Raw genomic sequence first — 19,875 nt, 5'->3', positions numbered from 1 at the left:
AATGTAATGATACAAATTATCTATTGCTGTGTCGATGTCCGCAGAATTTTCTTAAATAGTTTCATGATCCACATGATTTTCAATCTGAGATCTGTAATCTAACCAATTAGCTCTATGATAGTTGAATATAGAACTAATTGGATTAATTACAGCTTCGTTGGAAAGTCTGAATGTTACAGGAAGATGATCTGAGTCAAAGTCAGCATGTGTAATCGGTTCGCTACAAATGTGACTTTGATCTGTTAGAAACAAATCAATTGTGGACGGGGTTTTCACGGAAGAGAAACAAGTCAGATTATTGGGATAAAGAACTGTGAAGTAATCAGCTGAGAGTTGATTATAAAATATTTTACCATTACTGTTGTTTTGCCTACAATTCCACTGGACAATCTTAGCATTTAAGTCCCCTATTACGAAAAATTTTGGTCGATATCTTGTGAGTTTTTGCAAATCGCCTTTAAAGAAATTTAATTGTTCGCCGGTGCATTGGAATGGCAAATATGCTCCAACGATGAATTAAATTCCATGAATGGTTTCAACTTCCATTCCCAAGCTTTCAATAACTTTAGTATTGAAAGAAGGTAAAATTCGATGTTTAATTTGCCGTGGCAACCCCACCACCCATTCCAGTAAACCTGTCAAATCGATGAACCACATAATGTGGATTGCTTTTCAATTTGACATTTGGTTTAAGAAAAGTTTCTGTCACAATGGCAATATGAATTTTGTGAACTTTGAGAAAATTATAAAATTTATCTTCACTCGATTTTAAAGATCGAGCATTCCAATTTAAAATATTCAAATATTTTTTTACACATCACTGTTAAATTTTAAATTCATTATAATATTATTTGCAAATAATGGCAATCCGATATCAAATGCTTCAAAAAGTGATGAAGTCGAATTCATTCGGATGATCATTTGAAAAAGTTGATCTTGTAGGAAGATCATTTTATTTTCAGTTATATCGTCTAAATCGACCTCGTTTAAAGAAGCGAATGGCATTGAAGGAATATAAATATTCTATATGAATATCTTGATAAAGAGTGATTTTGTGGTAGTCTTAATAAAGACTGATTAGTTCGAAGAATAGTTCTTTGAGTAGCTAGCCTCAAAAAAGGCTGAATAATTTCTTAGTCTTGAAAAAGACTGATTATATTAGAATATCACTCTTTGTATAGCCTTGAGAAAGGCTGACTAATTGTTAGTCTTTAAAAAGACTGTTAATTATCCAGGTAGCCTTGAAAAAGACTGAAGCCTTGAATCAATGAAACTCTAGGTAGCCAGGAGCCAAGAGCTAGACGCGTGCGGTGCGAACGACTGTTCAACATCGACTTAACCCAATAATAATCTAGTAATTTTTATTGTTCGGGCGACGAAATTAGGTTTTATTTTCTACGTGCATTTTATTATCTTGCTTGTATTTTTGAGGGAATGAATTTGACTGATAATACTAATTCCGAATCTCAAGCAAAAACAAAAAATAGTGACGGATACCGTTTTAACATTAGTCAAACCCAATTTGATTATGCTAGCTTTAACTAAAACTACGAATGAGAGCATTAAAGATCAACGGCAATCAAACCATACTGGAAAAATAATACTTTAGAAGTCGTTACATCACCGCCATGAGTCTTTGACAGCTTACCCTTTGTCATGTCTAGATGCACAGCTATAGGAACATGGTGTTTTAACCTTTACCACGAACGACTTGTTTTTTTTCTACCAACACCTCTTCATCCGTGGCATTCTCCCAAAACTTCGTCTCCAGTGGACTTGAAAACAAGCGAGAAACCCCTCTTTCACTGAAAAAAATAAATAAACATAAACAGCGAGTTGAGAGAACCTGCCGCACGCGAGCAATTCACCCGTCAGTAGAAGATGTGGCTCGGGAAACATGCGAGTCAAAGCAGACAAGAGAGTCGAAAGAAAATTGTTTGGTACCCACTTTTCTATGTATAACAAACCGTGCCGTTGCGGATATGTAGGTACCGACATTTTTCTCCGATTCACATTTTCTAGCGGCGAATGGCTTTGGGAACGATGTGCATATCATTTCGGTTCCACTGCTCGACGCGGAATGTTTACCGGGCTCTCCGTAGCTCCAGCGGTAGTCGGATAGAACAATTGCATCCAATCATCCTAGCGGTTCCTCGGCGTGTACGGCCCCAGCCTGAAGAAGATTGTCTGCAATGAGGTTGCTCCGGATCGAGTGAACAATTGATTCATGCAGCGAAACGCAGTTCACTGTGATATTTTTTGTGTAGTTTTGTAGTACTTTGTTGACATAGTTAACAGAATTAGAACAGCTCGTCAGTGTGGTGATAAATTTGTTTAAATTAGTAGATAATAAATCCGCTTGATATAGCGTAGTGCTTTTCTTTTTTTGAGTTTAACGTATGTGCAACGAATGATCGAACTCAAAGGTGTGAACAGCAAAATGCAGATTCTGGATATCAGTCAGAAGGATTATGTACGTATTTCAGCCAAATCTGATCGAATATGTTGTACATACAGTATTATGGGTGCTCGTATGTAATATTTTTTGGTTGCAGAGGAACTTTTCTACGGACAATAAGTGATAAGTGAATATTCCAGAATTTATTTGAAAAGTTTGTAATGAAAATGGACTAAGAGATTTCAGAATCTAAGGAAGTATCGATTAAGCAAGTCCTCAATATTATTTCATGTGAATGATTACACAAATATTTCATTCTAAGTTGTTCAGCTAGTATTTTTTTCGCAGATTTTTTTGCATATTTACCTTGTTCTAAATATCAAACATATATTCCAATATAACAGTAATTTAATTTTTCAGCAATAACGGTTGCCATAGAATATTCCTTGACCCTAACTAATGTCGTTTTCGTTTTTAAATTGCACTACACCGGTGTAGCGAAAGCTGCACCTAAACCGTTCGTTTTTACCAATTGCACTACACCAGTGCTACACTGTTTCTGCACCGATACCACTGGTGTAGCACTCATCAAAAGTTTGGTGTAGCTCTGTGCAATGGAATCGTTAATTGTAGTCAATGGTTACTGTTTATGTTTTCGTCATTTTTGTTCGTTTATTCATGCCTCAGTGTAGCACTGCACCGGTGTAGTGCAAATTAAAAACGAAAACGCCATAACATTTGAAGAGTAAACCATGTTGATAGTTGCGTAATGATCAATTCTACTAAAAACTCACTTCTGTGCTGCAATCGTTATACTTCGTCTTCAACTCGTCAATGCATATCAGCTCAACTTTAACCATTAAACAGACCTGAAAGTTGACTCTCGTTGAGCAGTGCAAAGTCTTGGCATTTCATTACTTTTGTGGAATTTGGCCTCTCTGTTTCGACAGACTTCGCAGCCGATTCATAGCGTACAGAATCATTGCATGGCGAGTATACTACAATCCGATTAACACTAAGAATTCTTCCAGGTCGGGGCTCGTAAGACCAGCGATCTATGCATTAAACCGAGAAATCGGGCAGTTGAGCAACATCTTTTTAAATGGTTGTACCTCGGTACAATGTATAACTTGACGTTTATGTCGTTTTCGCTTGAGAAAACTGAATCTGACCCAGAGTAGTTTCTTCAAACAAACACTTTTAACGAAACTGTGTTGGTTTCGTACTTAGCAACGGGGATCTTAGCAAACCTGACATAAAAACCAGGCTCGGAAATGATTCGATTTTCAGTTCAATGACGTTGAAATTAGGTTCAAAAGTGGCTTCAAACAATAAACGACTTGACAGTAATTAGGGTGGAAACTGGGTTAGGTTTGACATCAAGCGAAAACGACATTAGTCAAACATTGATTTTACCAAATATACTATATATCAATATAGATCACTTTTGCGATTCACGAGGGACATCACAGTAAAGTGCGGTGGCAAAAAAGGTCACTAATACACTACAATTTTGTTAATGCACATATGACAGTTTTCCAAATCAGTAAACTGATCCAAACAACCCCAAATATATGGAATACATCTCGATATACACTGCATGAAAAAATAAGCTGTAAATACGGTTTAGAATCGCAATCTGATACCAATTCGGATGAGAACATTTTGTTTTTATAAAAATCCCTATTTATATGAATATGTGTGAAATGTGCACGCAGAACTAAACAAAATAATCTTAATGTTAGTTCCAGAATTTAACCAACATTTCCAAATTATGTACTACAATTTCTTGATTTGAAAAATTACGGTTACGGTGATGAAAATATAAAATATTAGGTTGTTCAATAATTAAATAAATGCTTCAACAAAAAACAATTTAGTATTTGAATAAAACGTAATTCGCCTCAACGAGAGCTATCAATTAATGTAAAAGTAATAAGTATAACTTGTTCTTTTGCTTACTGAATTGCAATTATCATACTATTTATTAACATTTTTCAGCACTAAACAAACATTCTATTTGTCGAATTTTGGAATGGTTCGTCTGTTGAATGAAATTTAATTACATTTCAGAAAATAAATATCGAAATTTCAAATTATGACTAAAAGTTTACACTATTCGCAAAACAGATGCGCCAGCTGGATGTATCTTTTTTTTTCAAACTTGAACAACTCCGCCATTTTTCAGTCGATTTTCACAAACAAACAAAGCATATTCTATAACACAATTTCAAATCAGATTTGTAAACCAACGTCGATACTCAATAGCAGCTATTTTAACATTGATTAGCATATCGCGCTTTGTTGCAGCTATTTCAGCTCATATAATACCTTTAAATTCGTCGATGTTCTTCGGTTTGATGGAGTGAACTTTACTTATTATATAACCCCACAGAAAAAAAAGTCTGGTGTATAAGCGTCGAACGCCTGCCACATTTTGCCTTTCTCCATAGAAAGATATTAGAATTGCTGGAAGAACTGACTTTTGAACGGAGCCTCTGAGAGCCATTGTGTTATATACCATTCGACTCAGTTCGACGAGATCGGAAAATGTCTGTGTGTGTGTGTGTGTGTGTACTTTTAGAAGATATTTGAACGCGCTCAATTTTCTCAGAGATGGTTGAACCGATTTGAACAAACTTATGCTCGTTTGAAAGCTACTGTCGGGCCATTGATCAAGTTCAAAAATCAAACGGCTGTGACTTTTTGTTCCGGAGATATGGTGGTATAAGTGACGTAACCGACAAAACGCGTTGTATTTATACGCGCTCAATTTTCTCAGAGATGGGTGAACCGATTTTAACAAACTTGGGCTCGTTTGAAAGCTACTGTCAGGCCATCGATCAAGTTCAAAAATCAAATGGCTGTGACTTTTGGTTTCAGAGATATGATGGTATAAGTGACGTAACCGACAAAACACGTTGATTTTTACCGCTCTTATACATACAAGAGTGCCAATATTTTGGGATCACCTCTAATTTCGTAAAGCGCTAGTGCTCAAAAGTTTAATTACATTGAAAAATGTCCTCATGCAAAATTTGAGCTAAATCGGACATGGGTAAGGGGTGCTGCCCAGCGGGTAAAGTTTGAAAATTTTCGATCTTGAAAAAGCACCATAGAGGGGAGTACATGAAATTTCCGAAATCGAAAAAATTTTTTGATGCCAAAAATCTTAAAATTGCATGAAACGTCGAGATTTAGTGTTATCCCAAAAAAAATTTTTTTTTTGAAAAAATCGACTTTCTGGTACTTAGAAAAATTTTGAAAAGTCCCAGAAAGTCGATATTTTCAAAAAAAAAAATTTCGAGGTGAGAATAAATCTGGACGTTTCATGCAATTCTAAGCCTTTTGGTATCAAAATTATTCTTCGATTTCGAAAATTTCATGATATTGCGGTCCGGGCAGCGGTGATTTGGTAATTTATCAAGATATATGAAAATTCCACTAAGTGGACTAAGAGGGGTTTGTTTTAGATTAGCATCACTCTTCTCAAACAATAGGCAACGCAAATGTCAAGCACTAGTTTTAAAAAATGATGCTGACTGTGTGACATAAACACTGAAGCATGCTTTTGTGAACTACTCGAATCAATCTGAATCAATTGGTGTCTAAATTAGTATCCGAAATTATTTAATAAAAGTATGAAATATGTTATGAAAGAAAAGAAAGGCATTATCACACCACTAGGTGGATTAAGAAGGGGTTTTTACAATAGGTACGCTCAGTTATCACAATTTTCGATTGATTGTTTGGAAAACGGGTCCCAGCCAGCCCGGCCGGGACTTCAAAGTGGTTGAGTACATCAGGAAAAACTCATCGGCGTCGACGCGGGATTTGGCCAAGCAGTTCAACACCAGCATCGGGATGATTCAACGGATCAAAGTTCGGAACTCCCTGAAAACGTACAAGAAACAGAAGGTGCCGAAAAAGTCCCTGGTACAGCAAGTTCAGGCCAAAACAAGAGCGCGAAAACTGTATAACCGGATTCTACAGAATAAAGACGAATGCATCCTGATCGACGACAAAACCTACGCCAAGGAAAACTCTCGAGCACTGCCTGGACCGCAATATCATACGAAATCGGTGTACCAGGACCTGGACGACGCTGACACCACGGTGGCGATGGAAAAGTTTGGGCAGAAGGTGTTCGTGTAGCAAGCAATTTATACCTGTGGTTTGCGGTCGTTGATTTTCTTCACGAAGGGCACAATTAACGCCAAGGTGTACGAGGAAGAATGTTTGAAGAAGAGAATGCTGCCACTGTACAGAAAGCATAATGCTTCTCCTCTCTTCTGGCCGGATTTGGCTTCAGCCCACTACGCCAACAGATTTTTTTACATAAGATAAGCTAGATTTAGTAAACTTCCAATAAGTTTTACCGAGATTTAAGTACGATTTACAATAAAATATCATGAAGTAGAGGAATTGGGGTAAAATAGTCATCAGAACGTTTCGTGCGGCCAGTGTAGGTTCTTCCATTCGATTCTACAGACTTTTTTTACATAATATAAGATAGTTTTCGTATGCTTTCAACGTGGTTCGCCTAAGACTTAAGGGTGATTTAGATGAAAATTTCACACATTGGGGGAATTGTGGTAAAATAGTTCTGGCATTCGATTCTACAGACTTTTTTACATAAGATAAACTAGATTTAGTAAACTTCCAACAAGTTTTACCGAGATTTAAAGACGATTTACAATAAGATATCATGAAATGGAGGAAATGGGGTAAAATAGCCACCGAAACGTTTCGTGCGGCCAGTGTACACTCTTCCATTCGATTCTCCAGACATTTTTACATAAAATCAAGCTATTTCAGTAGACCTTACTCGATTTCTTTTCAACTTACAGAACAAATACTACAGGCAACCCTAAAGCTGCTGGGCATTTGGGGTAAAACGAGCTGGATGGCGATTCGTGAGGCCATTAAAAACCATTCCATTGAATTTTTTGGATTTTTTTACATAAGAACCACTCTTGTTTGTTGCTTTTTTCCATGGTTTCCGATTTCTTTGCGGGTTTCCTGGGTTTTTCCCACTGTGCATTGAATGATTTGGACAAATGCTGCGTTTACTGAGACAAATTACTCAATAATCAGCGCTACAAATTTTGCATTGAATGCTCTCACAGAGCTCACCCGGATTGTGCTCTCAAGTGAAACCTTTTACACATGCGTGAATTGGTGGTATTTGCCCGATTGTTTGGGTATCGCCCCACCCGTTTGAGGAAGGTAATGTCATTATCAGCTAGCGATTCCAGAGGAGCTATCGGTTCACTTTTCGCCCCATCATCCATCGTGTCGTCGTCATTGTTTTCTTTTTGCTGTTGATTGTTTTTGAGATTTGAAACATCGTAGAAGGGTTTTTCTGTCTTGTGTTAGTTTCGATGTACTATTTGATGAAAGTGTTTGGCTATTTTTAGTTTCTCTCACCGAAGTACTTAAGTTACTTACGTAAGAGAAGATTGGGTTTGTGTTGCACTCCAATCTTTTAAGAGTAAAATTAAATAGTTCTTACACTATAATTGACTATGTGCATTCAATTTTGCGACTGTAAGTATGTAAAAATCAGTTAGCAAAATAGCATTTCTAGAACCAAATAATCAATTTGTAATAAAAACAGATTTTCGGATCAAAATTTCAAAGCTTGAGCCTTGATTTCCTATTGAAATGGTTCCGCATTTATCGATCCCAATTTTGCAATAATAAGAAAACCTTATCAATTCAATTTTATAACGAGACGAGATAGTACAACGTTTGGCGATTTCCATTTCAGGCTAGCCGACACTTATTGATATTCGTCAATGAATATCGCAAACCCATTATCACCGCCATCTAGGATCGCATCAGGTTTCGGCGTGAGTGAGCAAAATCAATTGTAACGACGCCTAATAACTCCGAATGCGATACTGAAACAGCACACATTTTGAAAATATTTGCTTTAGAATCGTTGAAGAACCCTACCGCTAGACAAGCTGCTTCGACATATGTCATATTTTCGGGTTTTTATTAAACCACTTTTCACTCAACGGCTTCCGATACTATCATTTCCTGTGGTTGGCGCGGTGCACACGAAAAAATATTACTCTAGTTGAGTGAACTTCATACTTCCTAACCGTAGGCGCCTATGGGCAGTAATTCGCGAAAGTATACTGTCCGTGGAGGAAAAGTTCATTTTCCGCTTGCACTCCAACGGCATAGATGCACATAAAACAAAGCTTAATTTGCATATATAGAAAAAGAGCCAGACAGAACCGGCAGTAACCGTATGCAAGTGTTTCATTTCCATGGAAGGAAACCCCAAGGGCCTTGGTATCCTCCAGTGAAGCGGCAAAAATGATTTAAAACGATATCTTCATGCGTGCCCTCCCCCCCTCAGCCACTTTTCTTTCCATCTGATACAAGCCATAAGACGCGCACCAACTGATTGATGGGTGCATTTACCGTAGGCAGCATGTTTACACAGGGAACGTCGGAAAATGTTGCCATGTTTGAGCTATTCAAAGCACTGCCACAATTGTAGAGGAAAACTTAGCGCCGTGTGAAATTTAATGAAGTCGAACTTCCTAATTTATTCACCTAACATTCAGTTATACAGTTCCACGTACACGTAACATTTTTTAAGTTTAAATAATATAATTTCAGAGTATGCTTTTGCTGATCAAATTCAATTTGAGGCATTAAAGACCTAACTTCACAAATCATCTTGGACGAAAACTTCATCAAACTAAACCCAACCCACCTCTGAAACCTGTTCCGTCGTTCCACAGAACAACATACTGGACATACATCGAGCTGAATAACTGGACACAAATGGTTCAACACTGGCTGGCACTACAAAGTGCTATTTCAACCTGCAGCCGGTTTTGAACGAAAGTAAAATGACTGTCATTTCGCATCAACTGACTACATAATACTGCGAGAAAACCGGAGTGGCAGTTGAATTTTCTATATTTCCTGTTTTATTTAAACTGTCATTATCCATCCGGTAGACCAGAAATTTCACATGTTTTGTGCCGTTTCTGATGTTTGTTAAGATGAAAAGTTTGCTGCCTTTTCTCACGTGAAGTTAAGCAATCGAATTAAATACCCCATTAGATTCAATTACTCAGTTTTTTCGAGCAGGATAAAGTGTATGTTAGCCTTCCACAGATGGATGCAGGAATTTTGCCACTGAGTGGTTGTTGCCGCATGAAATATTGGTACAAAAATCTTCGAATGATTAATAACCTATCATTGGAATTATTGGGTTAGATAATCATTAGTGATTTATTTATTTCTATCAACAATGCGATACTGCCCTTATTACCATTGATGCTTCACATACATTACGGAAGGACGACGACTAATCAAACTCTTGCAATGGCAGCAAAGAATTAGTTTTTTAGACGGGCATAAAGACTATCTATCTGCACTATCTTAACGAATCGAAATAAAAAAAAATAATCGCTGAAAGATAAGAGCTTCTCAAACAATATTTTGTCAAAACACCACCAGAAACGAAAGCTAGAAGAACTATAAACAGACAAGCAATGCTTCCATACATTAGAACAAACAGAGCGATGTTGAGTACTCTTATTCTGAGCTACCGAATTTATAATTTTGATTCATGTTTCTTTTTAATTTTTCTGTCTTCCATCTCCAATTATAATGTTTCGATATAGACAATCAAATCATCACATTTTTCATACGAAATCTGAATTTTGCATTACGTTCAACTAAAGCGACGCTCACTCTGTTTGTAGCGATTGAAATGCCGCTCATTTTACTTTCTCCTGTTTCCTCGATTTTATTTAAGCACCCGAAGTGAACATGGGGAAAACATGCTATAAAATACATGTTTTATAAACTAAAACCACAATGATGTTATGTGAATAGCTTTATTGGTTTGGCGCTCTTTTTTGACGTAGTATAAGATCGTACTAGCTATACATGCTTAACGGTAAACATTTATGTAACTGCAATAAATGAAAACTTTTTCTTAATCCACCTAGTGGTGTGATAATGTCTAGCTCTTGTCATTGAAATAGTCTTATTAAAACTTTTGTCGTGAATACGACTTACTTTACTATGGGGCGCATTTTCAAAATTTACCTTGTACAAGAATGTGTAGAACTTAATCGTGAATATCTCTGGTTGTGTTTAGGACAGCAACCAAATTTCTTCTCCACACCATCGGAAATATGTTCAGCAATTTATGATACAATTTTCAGTATTATTGGATATTCAAAAATAACTCAAAGTTTAAGTTTGCTAAAATGTTTGGTATGAACAAGCCTTAAGGTAAAAATCTTTACCAAAGTAAGGCGCGCAAAATTCCAAACACATGTATTGACATGAAGCATCGCATTAAGCGTAACGTGCAAAACCGATACATAAAGTAAAGTCTGGCATTACATACATTCCTTTTGTGGAATTTGGCCTTTCTGTATCAACAGACTTCGCAGCCGATTTTAGTGTACAGAATCATTGCATGGCTAGTACTATGGATCCTACTGACACTAAGAATCCTTCCGGGTCGGGGCTTGAACATACGACAATTGGCTTGTAAGACCAGCGTCCTATGCATTGAACCGCCAACCCGGGACAAAACCGATACATAGAAATAGTGAATATAGATTAGTGAGTTCTGTGAACTTACGACATATTTTGTTCCTTAGTAAAACAGAGAGATGGTTATAAACCATGAGTATTTCTAATTGACTAATATGAGGACGACATATTTGTGCATGTTGTTTAAGATGATCATTTCAGTTATTCAATTTATAACCAAAAGTTTTCTTATATATAATTTTCTCGCCTATAGCGAAATTGTTCATACTTTGTTATTTGGCATGAGTTGTGTACTGATCATTCGGTTCATAAGCGAGTGATGTGTATGCTGAGTGTGATAGATTTTGTTGTCGACTGATCATCTATGTAATTCCTTAAAAAACTGTTCAATACTCAGATACATAGTAGTTCCCATTAGACAACACGAGTAGTAAAAATTTGACTATTCATAACAATAAGCAGTGTATCGAAAAGTAGTTAGCAACATTGATTATTGAATAAAAAAGCGAAAAAAAAACATATTTTGACATCAGTTTCCGATATATTGTAGAAAAATTACATTTTTATGCATTTCACTGATTATATTGAAGATAATCCTAGTTTCTGTGAAACGCTCGCACTTTGGACTTAACATTCTTCATTAAATTCTGCACAGTTACTTTTGTGACTTTCCGGGCAGTTTGGTGGGTTGATGTCCTTTTCCACTAATTGTACATTATTTTTTGACAACCATTGTAGAACGGAGTTGGCGTAGTGGGATGAAGCCAAATCCGGCCAGAAGAGAGGAGGAGCCTTATGCTTTCTGTACAGTGGCAGCATTCTCTTCTTCAAACATTCTTCCTCGTACACCTTGGCGTTAATTGTGCCCTTCGTGAAGAAAATCGACGTCCGCAAACCACAGGTACAAATTGCTTGCCAGACCAACACCTTCTGCCCAAACTTTTCCATAGTCACCGTGGTGTCAGCGTCGTTCAGGTCCTGGTACACCGATTTCGTATAATATTGCGGTCCGGGCAGCGCTCGAGAGTCTTCTTTGGCGTAGGTTTCGTCGTCGATCAGGATGCATTCGTCTTTATTCTGTAGAATCCGGTTATACACTTTTCGCGCTCTTGTTTTGGCCTGAACTTGCTGTACCAGGGACTTTTTCGGCCTTTCTGTTTCTTGTACGTTTTCAGGGAGTTCCGAACTTTGATTCGTTGAATTATCCCGATGCTTGAATTGCTTGGCCAAATCCCGCGTCGACGCCGATGGGTTTTTCCTGATGTACTCAACCACTTTTAAGTCCCGGCCGGGCTGGCTGGGACCCGTTTTCCTACCAGATCAGGGCAAATCCTTCATGGAAAGGGTCTTACTGAACTTCTCGATAGTATTTTTGACACTGGTGTGGTGCACTTTCACCCGTTTTGCAATTTCGTTATACGTGACACCACTTTCTGAGCACCAAGTGTGCAGAATTTTCTTTCGCGTTTCCGGATCAATTCGACTCATTATTGAAACGATAAACCGTACGGAAACCAATCGATTGCGCAGCTGTTATTGACATGTAAACAAACATGTCACCGCAAAACACGCAGCAAAAGATTAAGCCATTTCAGAGTAATAACTGTTTGAATGTTGCTAACTACTTATCGATACACTCCTTTTACTACAACTCTATGAGCTGACGAATTCGATCAGTTATTATTTTCGACTTTCCCAATTCAAACAGTCAAAACCGAGCAGATCCTAAAAAAAATTGTTTTATTGTATCCTCATATTTTTATGACTTATACATTGCCATATGATTCAGACACAACAATTTACCGAATATGTTTGACACTTACTTCCGCCCTTCCTCATGAAAATACAAAAATACAAATACATAAAATGAAAATATTTAGTTTCATTTGATTTTTTTTACATTTTATACGGCGGTTGTCGCCATAATTTTACTTACAGTATCAATATAACGGCAATTATTCCAAAATATTGGTAAAATTCAACATAAATGTATTTCTATTATGTTTTTTTTTATAATAAATGGGTATAGAATTTGTTTAAACTAAAGATAATTTTCCAAAGTGTGTAAAATCATGTCAGTTTTATTCGTATTCACGTCATCCAGTAATACAATTTTTTTACAATCTTCAACATAACAAAACCTACTCGGTGCAATGATTGACAGTCAATTTGGTCAAGAAACGTGACCAAACTAAGAAATTAGGTGATGCTAGCTTTTCGATATGACACGATTATTTTTTACGCGTGACAATGTGTAGAAACACCACATTTTTGTAACAGTTTTAGTGCACGCTACTAATTGGCAAATTTAAAAAAGAATGATAAAATGGGTGATTTTCGCATCACCAAATGAAATCAAATTTATTTTTTTTTTTCGAATTCATCACGTTTCATGTTCGGCTCATCGGCGCAAAAAGCAGTTCAAATTAAACTGCTATCTCCGCCTAGCAGTTCAATTTAAACCGCTAAACAGATGCAATGTATACACTATTAAGCCGAAGGCGAAACGTGATGGAATCTAAACAAAATTTGTGCTTTCTAAATCCAAATCTCTTCAAACTTTGTAAGAACAAAGTACAATATTTTACTCATATTTCAACATTATTAGTTTATTGGACCTCTTCTCCATAACCAAATGCCCGTAGTTCTATCCTGACACTAATCGTTAGGTTTTGGGATTACTTGTTTGGGCAGATTTAATCGTCGATTTTTAAGTTCAATCTTCCTGATAGCCAAATATTGTTAGATTCCAACAAAATCGGATGATTGACTCCTTGGATATCTCACAATTTAATAATTTTTTATGAAAAAAACGGTAATATATTTCATTCAGTCTTGTCTAGGAGTTTCGTGCTCGAAAATTTTCTTGCCTTTTGTGAACAAAAACAAATCGAGTCAAATTGAATAGCCTCGAAAAAGGTGGATTGTTTTGCGTAAAAATGTGCGTTCTTCTTTTTATTTTTCAGTGTCAGTTGAAATGCGTGGGTTACTTCTGCGACTACAATACTTTTTGCGTCAAAATCCAAAAGAAAAATACAGTACATCGACTTTGAAATAACAGTACATACGCATTATATCTAGCAATAATGAACAAAAAACAGAAGCAAATGCGTGAAATGCCTCGAGCATGCATGCTTGCAAATAGTGCTATAGTTGCATCTCTTACATCTGAGCTCGAGATAATTGTAGTTAAACTGACTATGGTTGATATAGAAAAGAGGTTTGAATTGGCGGTTCAATGCATACGGCGCTGGTCTTACAAGCCAGTTGTCATATGTTAGAGCCCCGACCTAGAAGGATTCACATTGTCAGTAGGATCGTAGTACTAGCCATGCAATGATTCTGAACGCTAAGAATCGGCTGCGAAGTCGGTTAAAACAGAATGGCAAAATTCCACAAAATGAATGTAATGCCAAGACATTGCTTTGCTCTGGTATAGAAAAGAAACATGTCTATTGTTCAGCATATTTGAAGCTTTACCTTGTTCCCATCGCTATGACTGCAAAAAAGTTTTCTTGTACTGTCGCAAAAGAATACACCCTCATTATTATTTACCTTCATATCGATCTAATTATAATACTGTGCTTGAGACACTAAAGACTGTCCCAGCAAATATGGACGCAACCAAAAACCGCTGCCATTTCACAATGGTTCAGAATCTGTCAATTTTTATGGCTGCCTCCTGTTGTTTACACTCTTCTCTAACCACTTGTGCAGTCGTTTATTCGTTTTCATTAGTTTGTTCCGAAATGCGTGGACTTTCAGCAGAACAACGTCGAAAAATTGTGTACAAGTGGTGCACAGAACGCGGACTGTCACTGAGAAAGACAGCAAAAATGGAAGGAGTAAGTGAAAAAGCCGTGCGAAATACAATCAGGAAGTTCGGTGAGGATAACACTTTTAAGGATAAACCGAAAACGGGTCGATAAAAAGGTCCTGCTAACCTTCAGTTGAATAAACGTATACTAAAGGCGTTCGAGTGAAAGAAGGAGGTTTCAGTTCGGGATGTGACCAAAAAAGTGGGCACTTCGAAGTCGAATGATCTTCGTGCTAAAGAACGTTTGAATCTTCGAGCCTATAAGAAGCAGAAACAACCAAAACGTAGTCCGAAACAAGAAGCATCGATCAGGCCGAGGGTTCGAAAGATGTACAATACGATTTTTGCTGGAAATTTGAAATTTGAATTCATGGACAACGAAACCTACGTGAAACTCGATTACAAATCCTTACCGGGACAACAATATTATACGGTGCGAGAAGGGCAAGTGTTAAACCAGTCCGAGACATCGATTGAAGTCGAAAAATTTGGTAAGAGAGCTATGGTCTGTCAAGCAATTTGTAGCTGCGGTAAGATTGCGAAACCCTTCATCACCACCGCTTCAATGAACAGGAATGTTTACAAAAACGACTTCTACCCATGATTCCTGTTGTCTTCTGGTCAGATCTTGCTTCTACTCGAAATCAACGGTAGAATGGTATACTACCAAAAATGTCACTTTCGTCCCAAAAGACATGAATCCAAATTGCCCACAACTTCGACCAATTGAGGAATTTTGGGCATCAACGAAGCCACATCTTAGGAAACATGTCTCGGCAGCCGAAACCATTCAACAGTTCGAAAAAGATTGGAAAAAAGTGTCAAAACTTGTCGCCAAGAAGTCTGTACGGAATTTAATGAGGAACGTTCGCAAGAATTTACGCCAGCTAGTCTACAATGGCTAAGTAGCAAATGTTGAGAATAATATTCTGTTGTTGTAGTCTAATATTATCAGTATATCGAATACAATTTGAATATTTAACACTTGTGAATTATTTACAGCGAAATCAAAGTGCGTCCATACTTTCTGGGACAGTCTTTACTGTGCATCAAATCCCTACATTTGTTTCTAAGATATGAAGCATTACCTTTAAGGTTACAGGACTTTAAAACAGTAAGTTTATAGACTTTGTAACTGCAAGATCTGCCCCTTAGTCGATGACCTCTTTCTGGTATTCTACAAAGGTCTTCTTTCCATTCGGCATTCGTGCAACATGTCCAGCATACTGTAATAAGCTCTTTTTCATCAACTTTTTGAAAACTGTACTTTTCTCTCGAACTCTACAAGATGTCGAAAATCTGTTTCATGCCTCATTGCCATACATGACAACAGAGATTACCAACTATTGCCAAGGGGGCATTCGCCGGAGATTCGTAGATGAAGTTCAGCTTTGTTTTTTTTTGCTCACAAAACCACCGATGGGGGGGGGCAAATCTCTTATTTTGCTCCGATTTCCTACATTTCCTACATCAGGAAATCATTTCTGATGTGATCAACTAAAGTGCACGAAGGGCGAGCTGATTAGCGAAATTAATAAATTTGCCTAATATGAGTATTGATACATTATGCCTTCAAACGATTTAACTTACGCACTGATAATCTTAGTCAATTTATATGAGCTTGAGTGCACCAACCGCTGGGAATTATGGATTTTCTAACTTTCGGGAGTCTAATGATATGTGGTAAGCAAAGGTGGATTATAAGCCACACCGATACGCACATGTGTTGGTAAGGATGAAGAAAGCACAACACTGCTATTCCGTATCACAGTGCCGGTACGGAAGTCTGTTATCAAAGTTTGATTTTGATTGCACTTGCACAGCGATTGATAAAAATCATAGACACTTAACTAGAAGTATGACAGAAAGAATAAAAGAATTTCAATGAGTTTGTTTGTTCGGTCGCATCAAAATTTCATACTTGTTGATGTATTTGAAATTTATTCAGCAACCGTGTTGGTAGAGCAATATCAATAAAACCAGCAAAGAATATTGACATATACACTGAAGTCATTTTTTTGGTCGAGTTTACGTACCGCATAAAAAAAACCGCAGAACTCTGAAAATTCGCATAAAAAAAGACCGCATAAAAAAAGACCGCATAAAAAAGACCTTAGTGTATTGTGTGATTAATAATAATTATACAGTTCGTGCTCGCATCTCACCCGAGGCAGTCGAAAATCGTTTACGGTCGACACAACAGAAACAAAGACAATACGCCAGTGAACAATAGCGTATACGGAATGGTCAAATACGATTTAACAAAGCCTGAAACATGGCCTGCAAGACCGAATTCAATTTGTATAGATTTCAAGCGTTGCAAAGTTAGACCAGCAGCAAATGAAATTGAAATCTTACTTAAAGAATGAATGCATCTAGACGCTAATAATATAAGTGAGATTCAATTTAACAAAGTGTCTAACTGTGTGTACATTATGTTTAAACGTGAAAGAGATGCGATTGCATTCGCTTCGGTTAACAATGAGGTGCAAAGCGTTGAGTGTGATAACATTAAATACAGAATCCCTGTGCACATGGTGGACAGTGCCATAGAAGTACGCGTGCATGACCTTCCCCCGCAGACCACCGATAAGTTCGTTCGGGAGAATATGGCGCAGTACGGTGAAATCCTTTCCATCGAAAGGGAAATATGGCGGAATTTTTTCCCCGGCATCCGGAATGGCGTGCGAGTTGTGCGTATGCAACTACGTAAAGCAATTCCATCTTACATCATTTGTGATCAAGGTGGGACACGTCCGTGTAAAACGTTGATTACCTATGAAAATCAGCTGGTTACATGCCAGTTTTGTGAACAACCTGCACACTACGGTAAACCTTGCACTGAAACTGCGAAAAAGACATCTTCAACCAAAGACAAGGTCAACCGTTCAACAACTAAAACTAGTGAGCGCAGTACTCATGTTTCACCATCAAACCAACCAGCAACTGCAACCAATGTACAACAAGGCGCATCTAAAGCAACTAGAAACGAGCTTAAGACTACGAACAACAAGGAAAACGAAACGAAGACGGACACCAACAACAATACAACCGATGAGGCAATGGATGACGAGACGAGCCACGAACAAAGTGCCCCTCAACCCTCGCAGGAGGGAAATGGAAGCTCTTCTCCTACTAGAAAAAGAGTGACAACGAGACTCACTTCAAAAAATTTATTATTTAAAAAATCGGCTAATTCGGCCACGTAAAGCTTGTACGCAAATAGGCCTGATTGAAAAAACCTAAAATAAAAAAAATAATAATTATTGTAACGATAAGAAAAACATGTTCAATTACAAAGCATTTAATGCAGCTGATTAATTTATTATGCTTGAATTGAATACACAGACGTAACAGGAGTGCAGGTTTTGCTACGACAATTCTAACGCGTCATTCAAACGCAGCGCCTGCTGCGTGTTCAAATCCTGTGCTCCTGTTACTTCTATGAATTAAATTCATGTCAAAAAGCGTTATTGTGTTTCATCAAAATAGTGCATGAACATCATCATCAGCATCAACCAGCTGGAAGTAAAACAAAGTCTTTTGTCGCTCTAATAACTAACTATGTGGGGTGAAATATATTTTTTTACTAATTTTGCATTCCGTATTGCTATTGCGTAGTGAATGCTGTCAAATTAACAATATCAATGTGTTTACGATCCAAACTTATTATTTTAATGAAACCTTCATCTAGTATTTATTTCTTCTAATCTAGTGTTCATTTTATTGCGAATCAAACAACCAGTTTCGAAATCGAACACGTGGTGCATCAAACGAGAATGTATGTTGAAACTTATTTTTCTCAACTCTGGCGATGAAGATAATTCCTCCACCAAAATCAAAACTTATCGAGTCATTCAATGATTGATCTTACATAAATCAAGTATTATTTTACCGAAAAATCACTACCGATTTTGTGTGACGGAAGCTTAGTACCGATTTTGATCGATGTGATTTAAAGATCACTGATTAACCGATCTTTAAAAGATCAAATCAAAGTAGTGATCTTTATTGGGAAAGATCACAAGCGATCTTCTTTGGCAGTGATCTCGATTTTACGATTTTTTTATCTTGATTTTCCCAGCCAATGTATATACAACAAGTTTTCAATGCCGACAAACATGTGGGACTTATTGGGTTTTTGTGATGGCTGGATCTATGTTTGTCACTTTCGAGCTTTATCTTGAGAAAAATCAATCTTGATAAATTTGTGTCAAAAATGAGCCAAAATTATTGTCAGAAATTATCTTAATAAAAACAAATAAGAGAGGGCTTTGCATTGATTCAATAATCAAACTATCACAGAATTCAGTTCACGATATCCGTGAATGTTATAATGAATGAAGTATTACACTATGACAATAAAATATCTAGAAATTGAATCAAATCTCAATAAATTTTTCAAAAACAATAGTTCGTATTTCAGTCATGCCTCTGAAGGAATCAAATTTATCAATAATCAAGTTTTTATGAATCAAACACTAATCAGACCAAACAACTCTTCTATAGGTCCCAAAATTGCTTCTGATTTGTATCTTCCATTAAAGCAGTGTCGGTCAATTGAACATTTGTGCGAAAAAATAATGAACGCAAACTGTTCGGAAGTTAATTCGACGACGCAAATAAAACATTCATCACTGTGACCAGTCCAGTTGAAGTCCAATTCAACGAAGCTTAAAATTTTTCGGTGTCAATTTTATTGCCATTAAATAAGTCTGCAAGCTACTCTCTGTGACGAACGTTTTGTTGGCCGAATGCCTTCAAGCATGACGGTACCAACGACCTTGCATTGAACTTGCGGTTGAACAGAGAAAACTAACAACGAGTCATTATTTCTGTCGATTAAATTTCAGGACCAAAAGCGGCCGATATATGAGGACATAAAGATCGATACAGCGTTCCGAAAAATTAGTCCCAAAGCAATAGGATTCTACGTGTGGCGAATACAGAATGATCATGTCGAAGCCCTACCCAAAGAACAGTTCGGAACGTTCTACGACGAGAACACCTACGTGATTTATTCTGCGGCGCTGGCCGGTACAATTTCCGATAAAAATACTATTGTAAGTATGGTGACGAACTAATGGAAATCGACGTGTTCAGAAATAGT

At 37.2% G+C, this 19,875-nt stretch overlaps 1 protein-coding gene across 2 annotated transcripts in view; it reads left to right on the top strand.

Annotated features, from left to right (window-relative positions):
• The window catches only part of LOC131429926 (villin-like protein quail), a 39,163-nt gene that overhangs the window by 16,645 nt on the left and 2,643 nt on the right, over nt 1–19,875 (top strand). Inside the window, exons 1-2 of one of the 2 annotated variants that reach the window (XM_058594454.1) lie at nt 2,072–2,473; nt 19,619–19,828. In XM_058594454.1, the coding sequence (XP_058450437.1) occupies nt 2,411–2,473; nt 19,619–19,828 (273 nt within the window). In that variant the 5' untranslated portion in view covers nt 2,072–2,410. Of the gene's footprint in view, nt 1–2,071; nt 2,474–19,618; nt 19,829–19,875 lie in introns of those variants that run through there. The other variant, XM_058594455.1, reaches the window with a different exon arrangement.

Source organism: Malaya genurostris, chromosome 2 (genome assembly GCF_030247185.1).
Source record: "Malaya genurostris strain Urasoe2022 chromosome 2, Malgen_1.1, whole genome shotgun sequence".
Lineage (NCBI taxonomy): Eukaryota > Metazoa > Arthropoda > Insecta > Diptera > Culicidae > Malaya > Malaya genurostris.
Note: the sequence above shows the minus strand (reverse complement) of the source record. Positions and strands in the feature narration are given on the sequence as shown.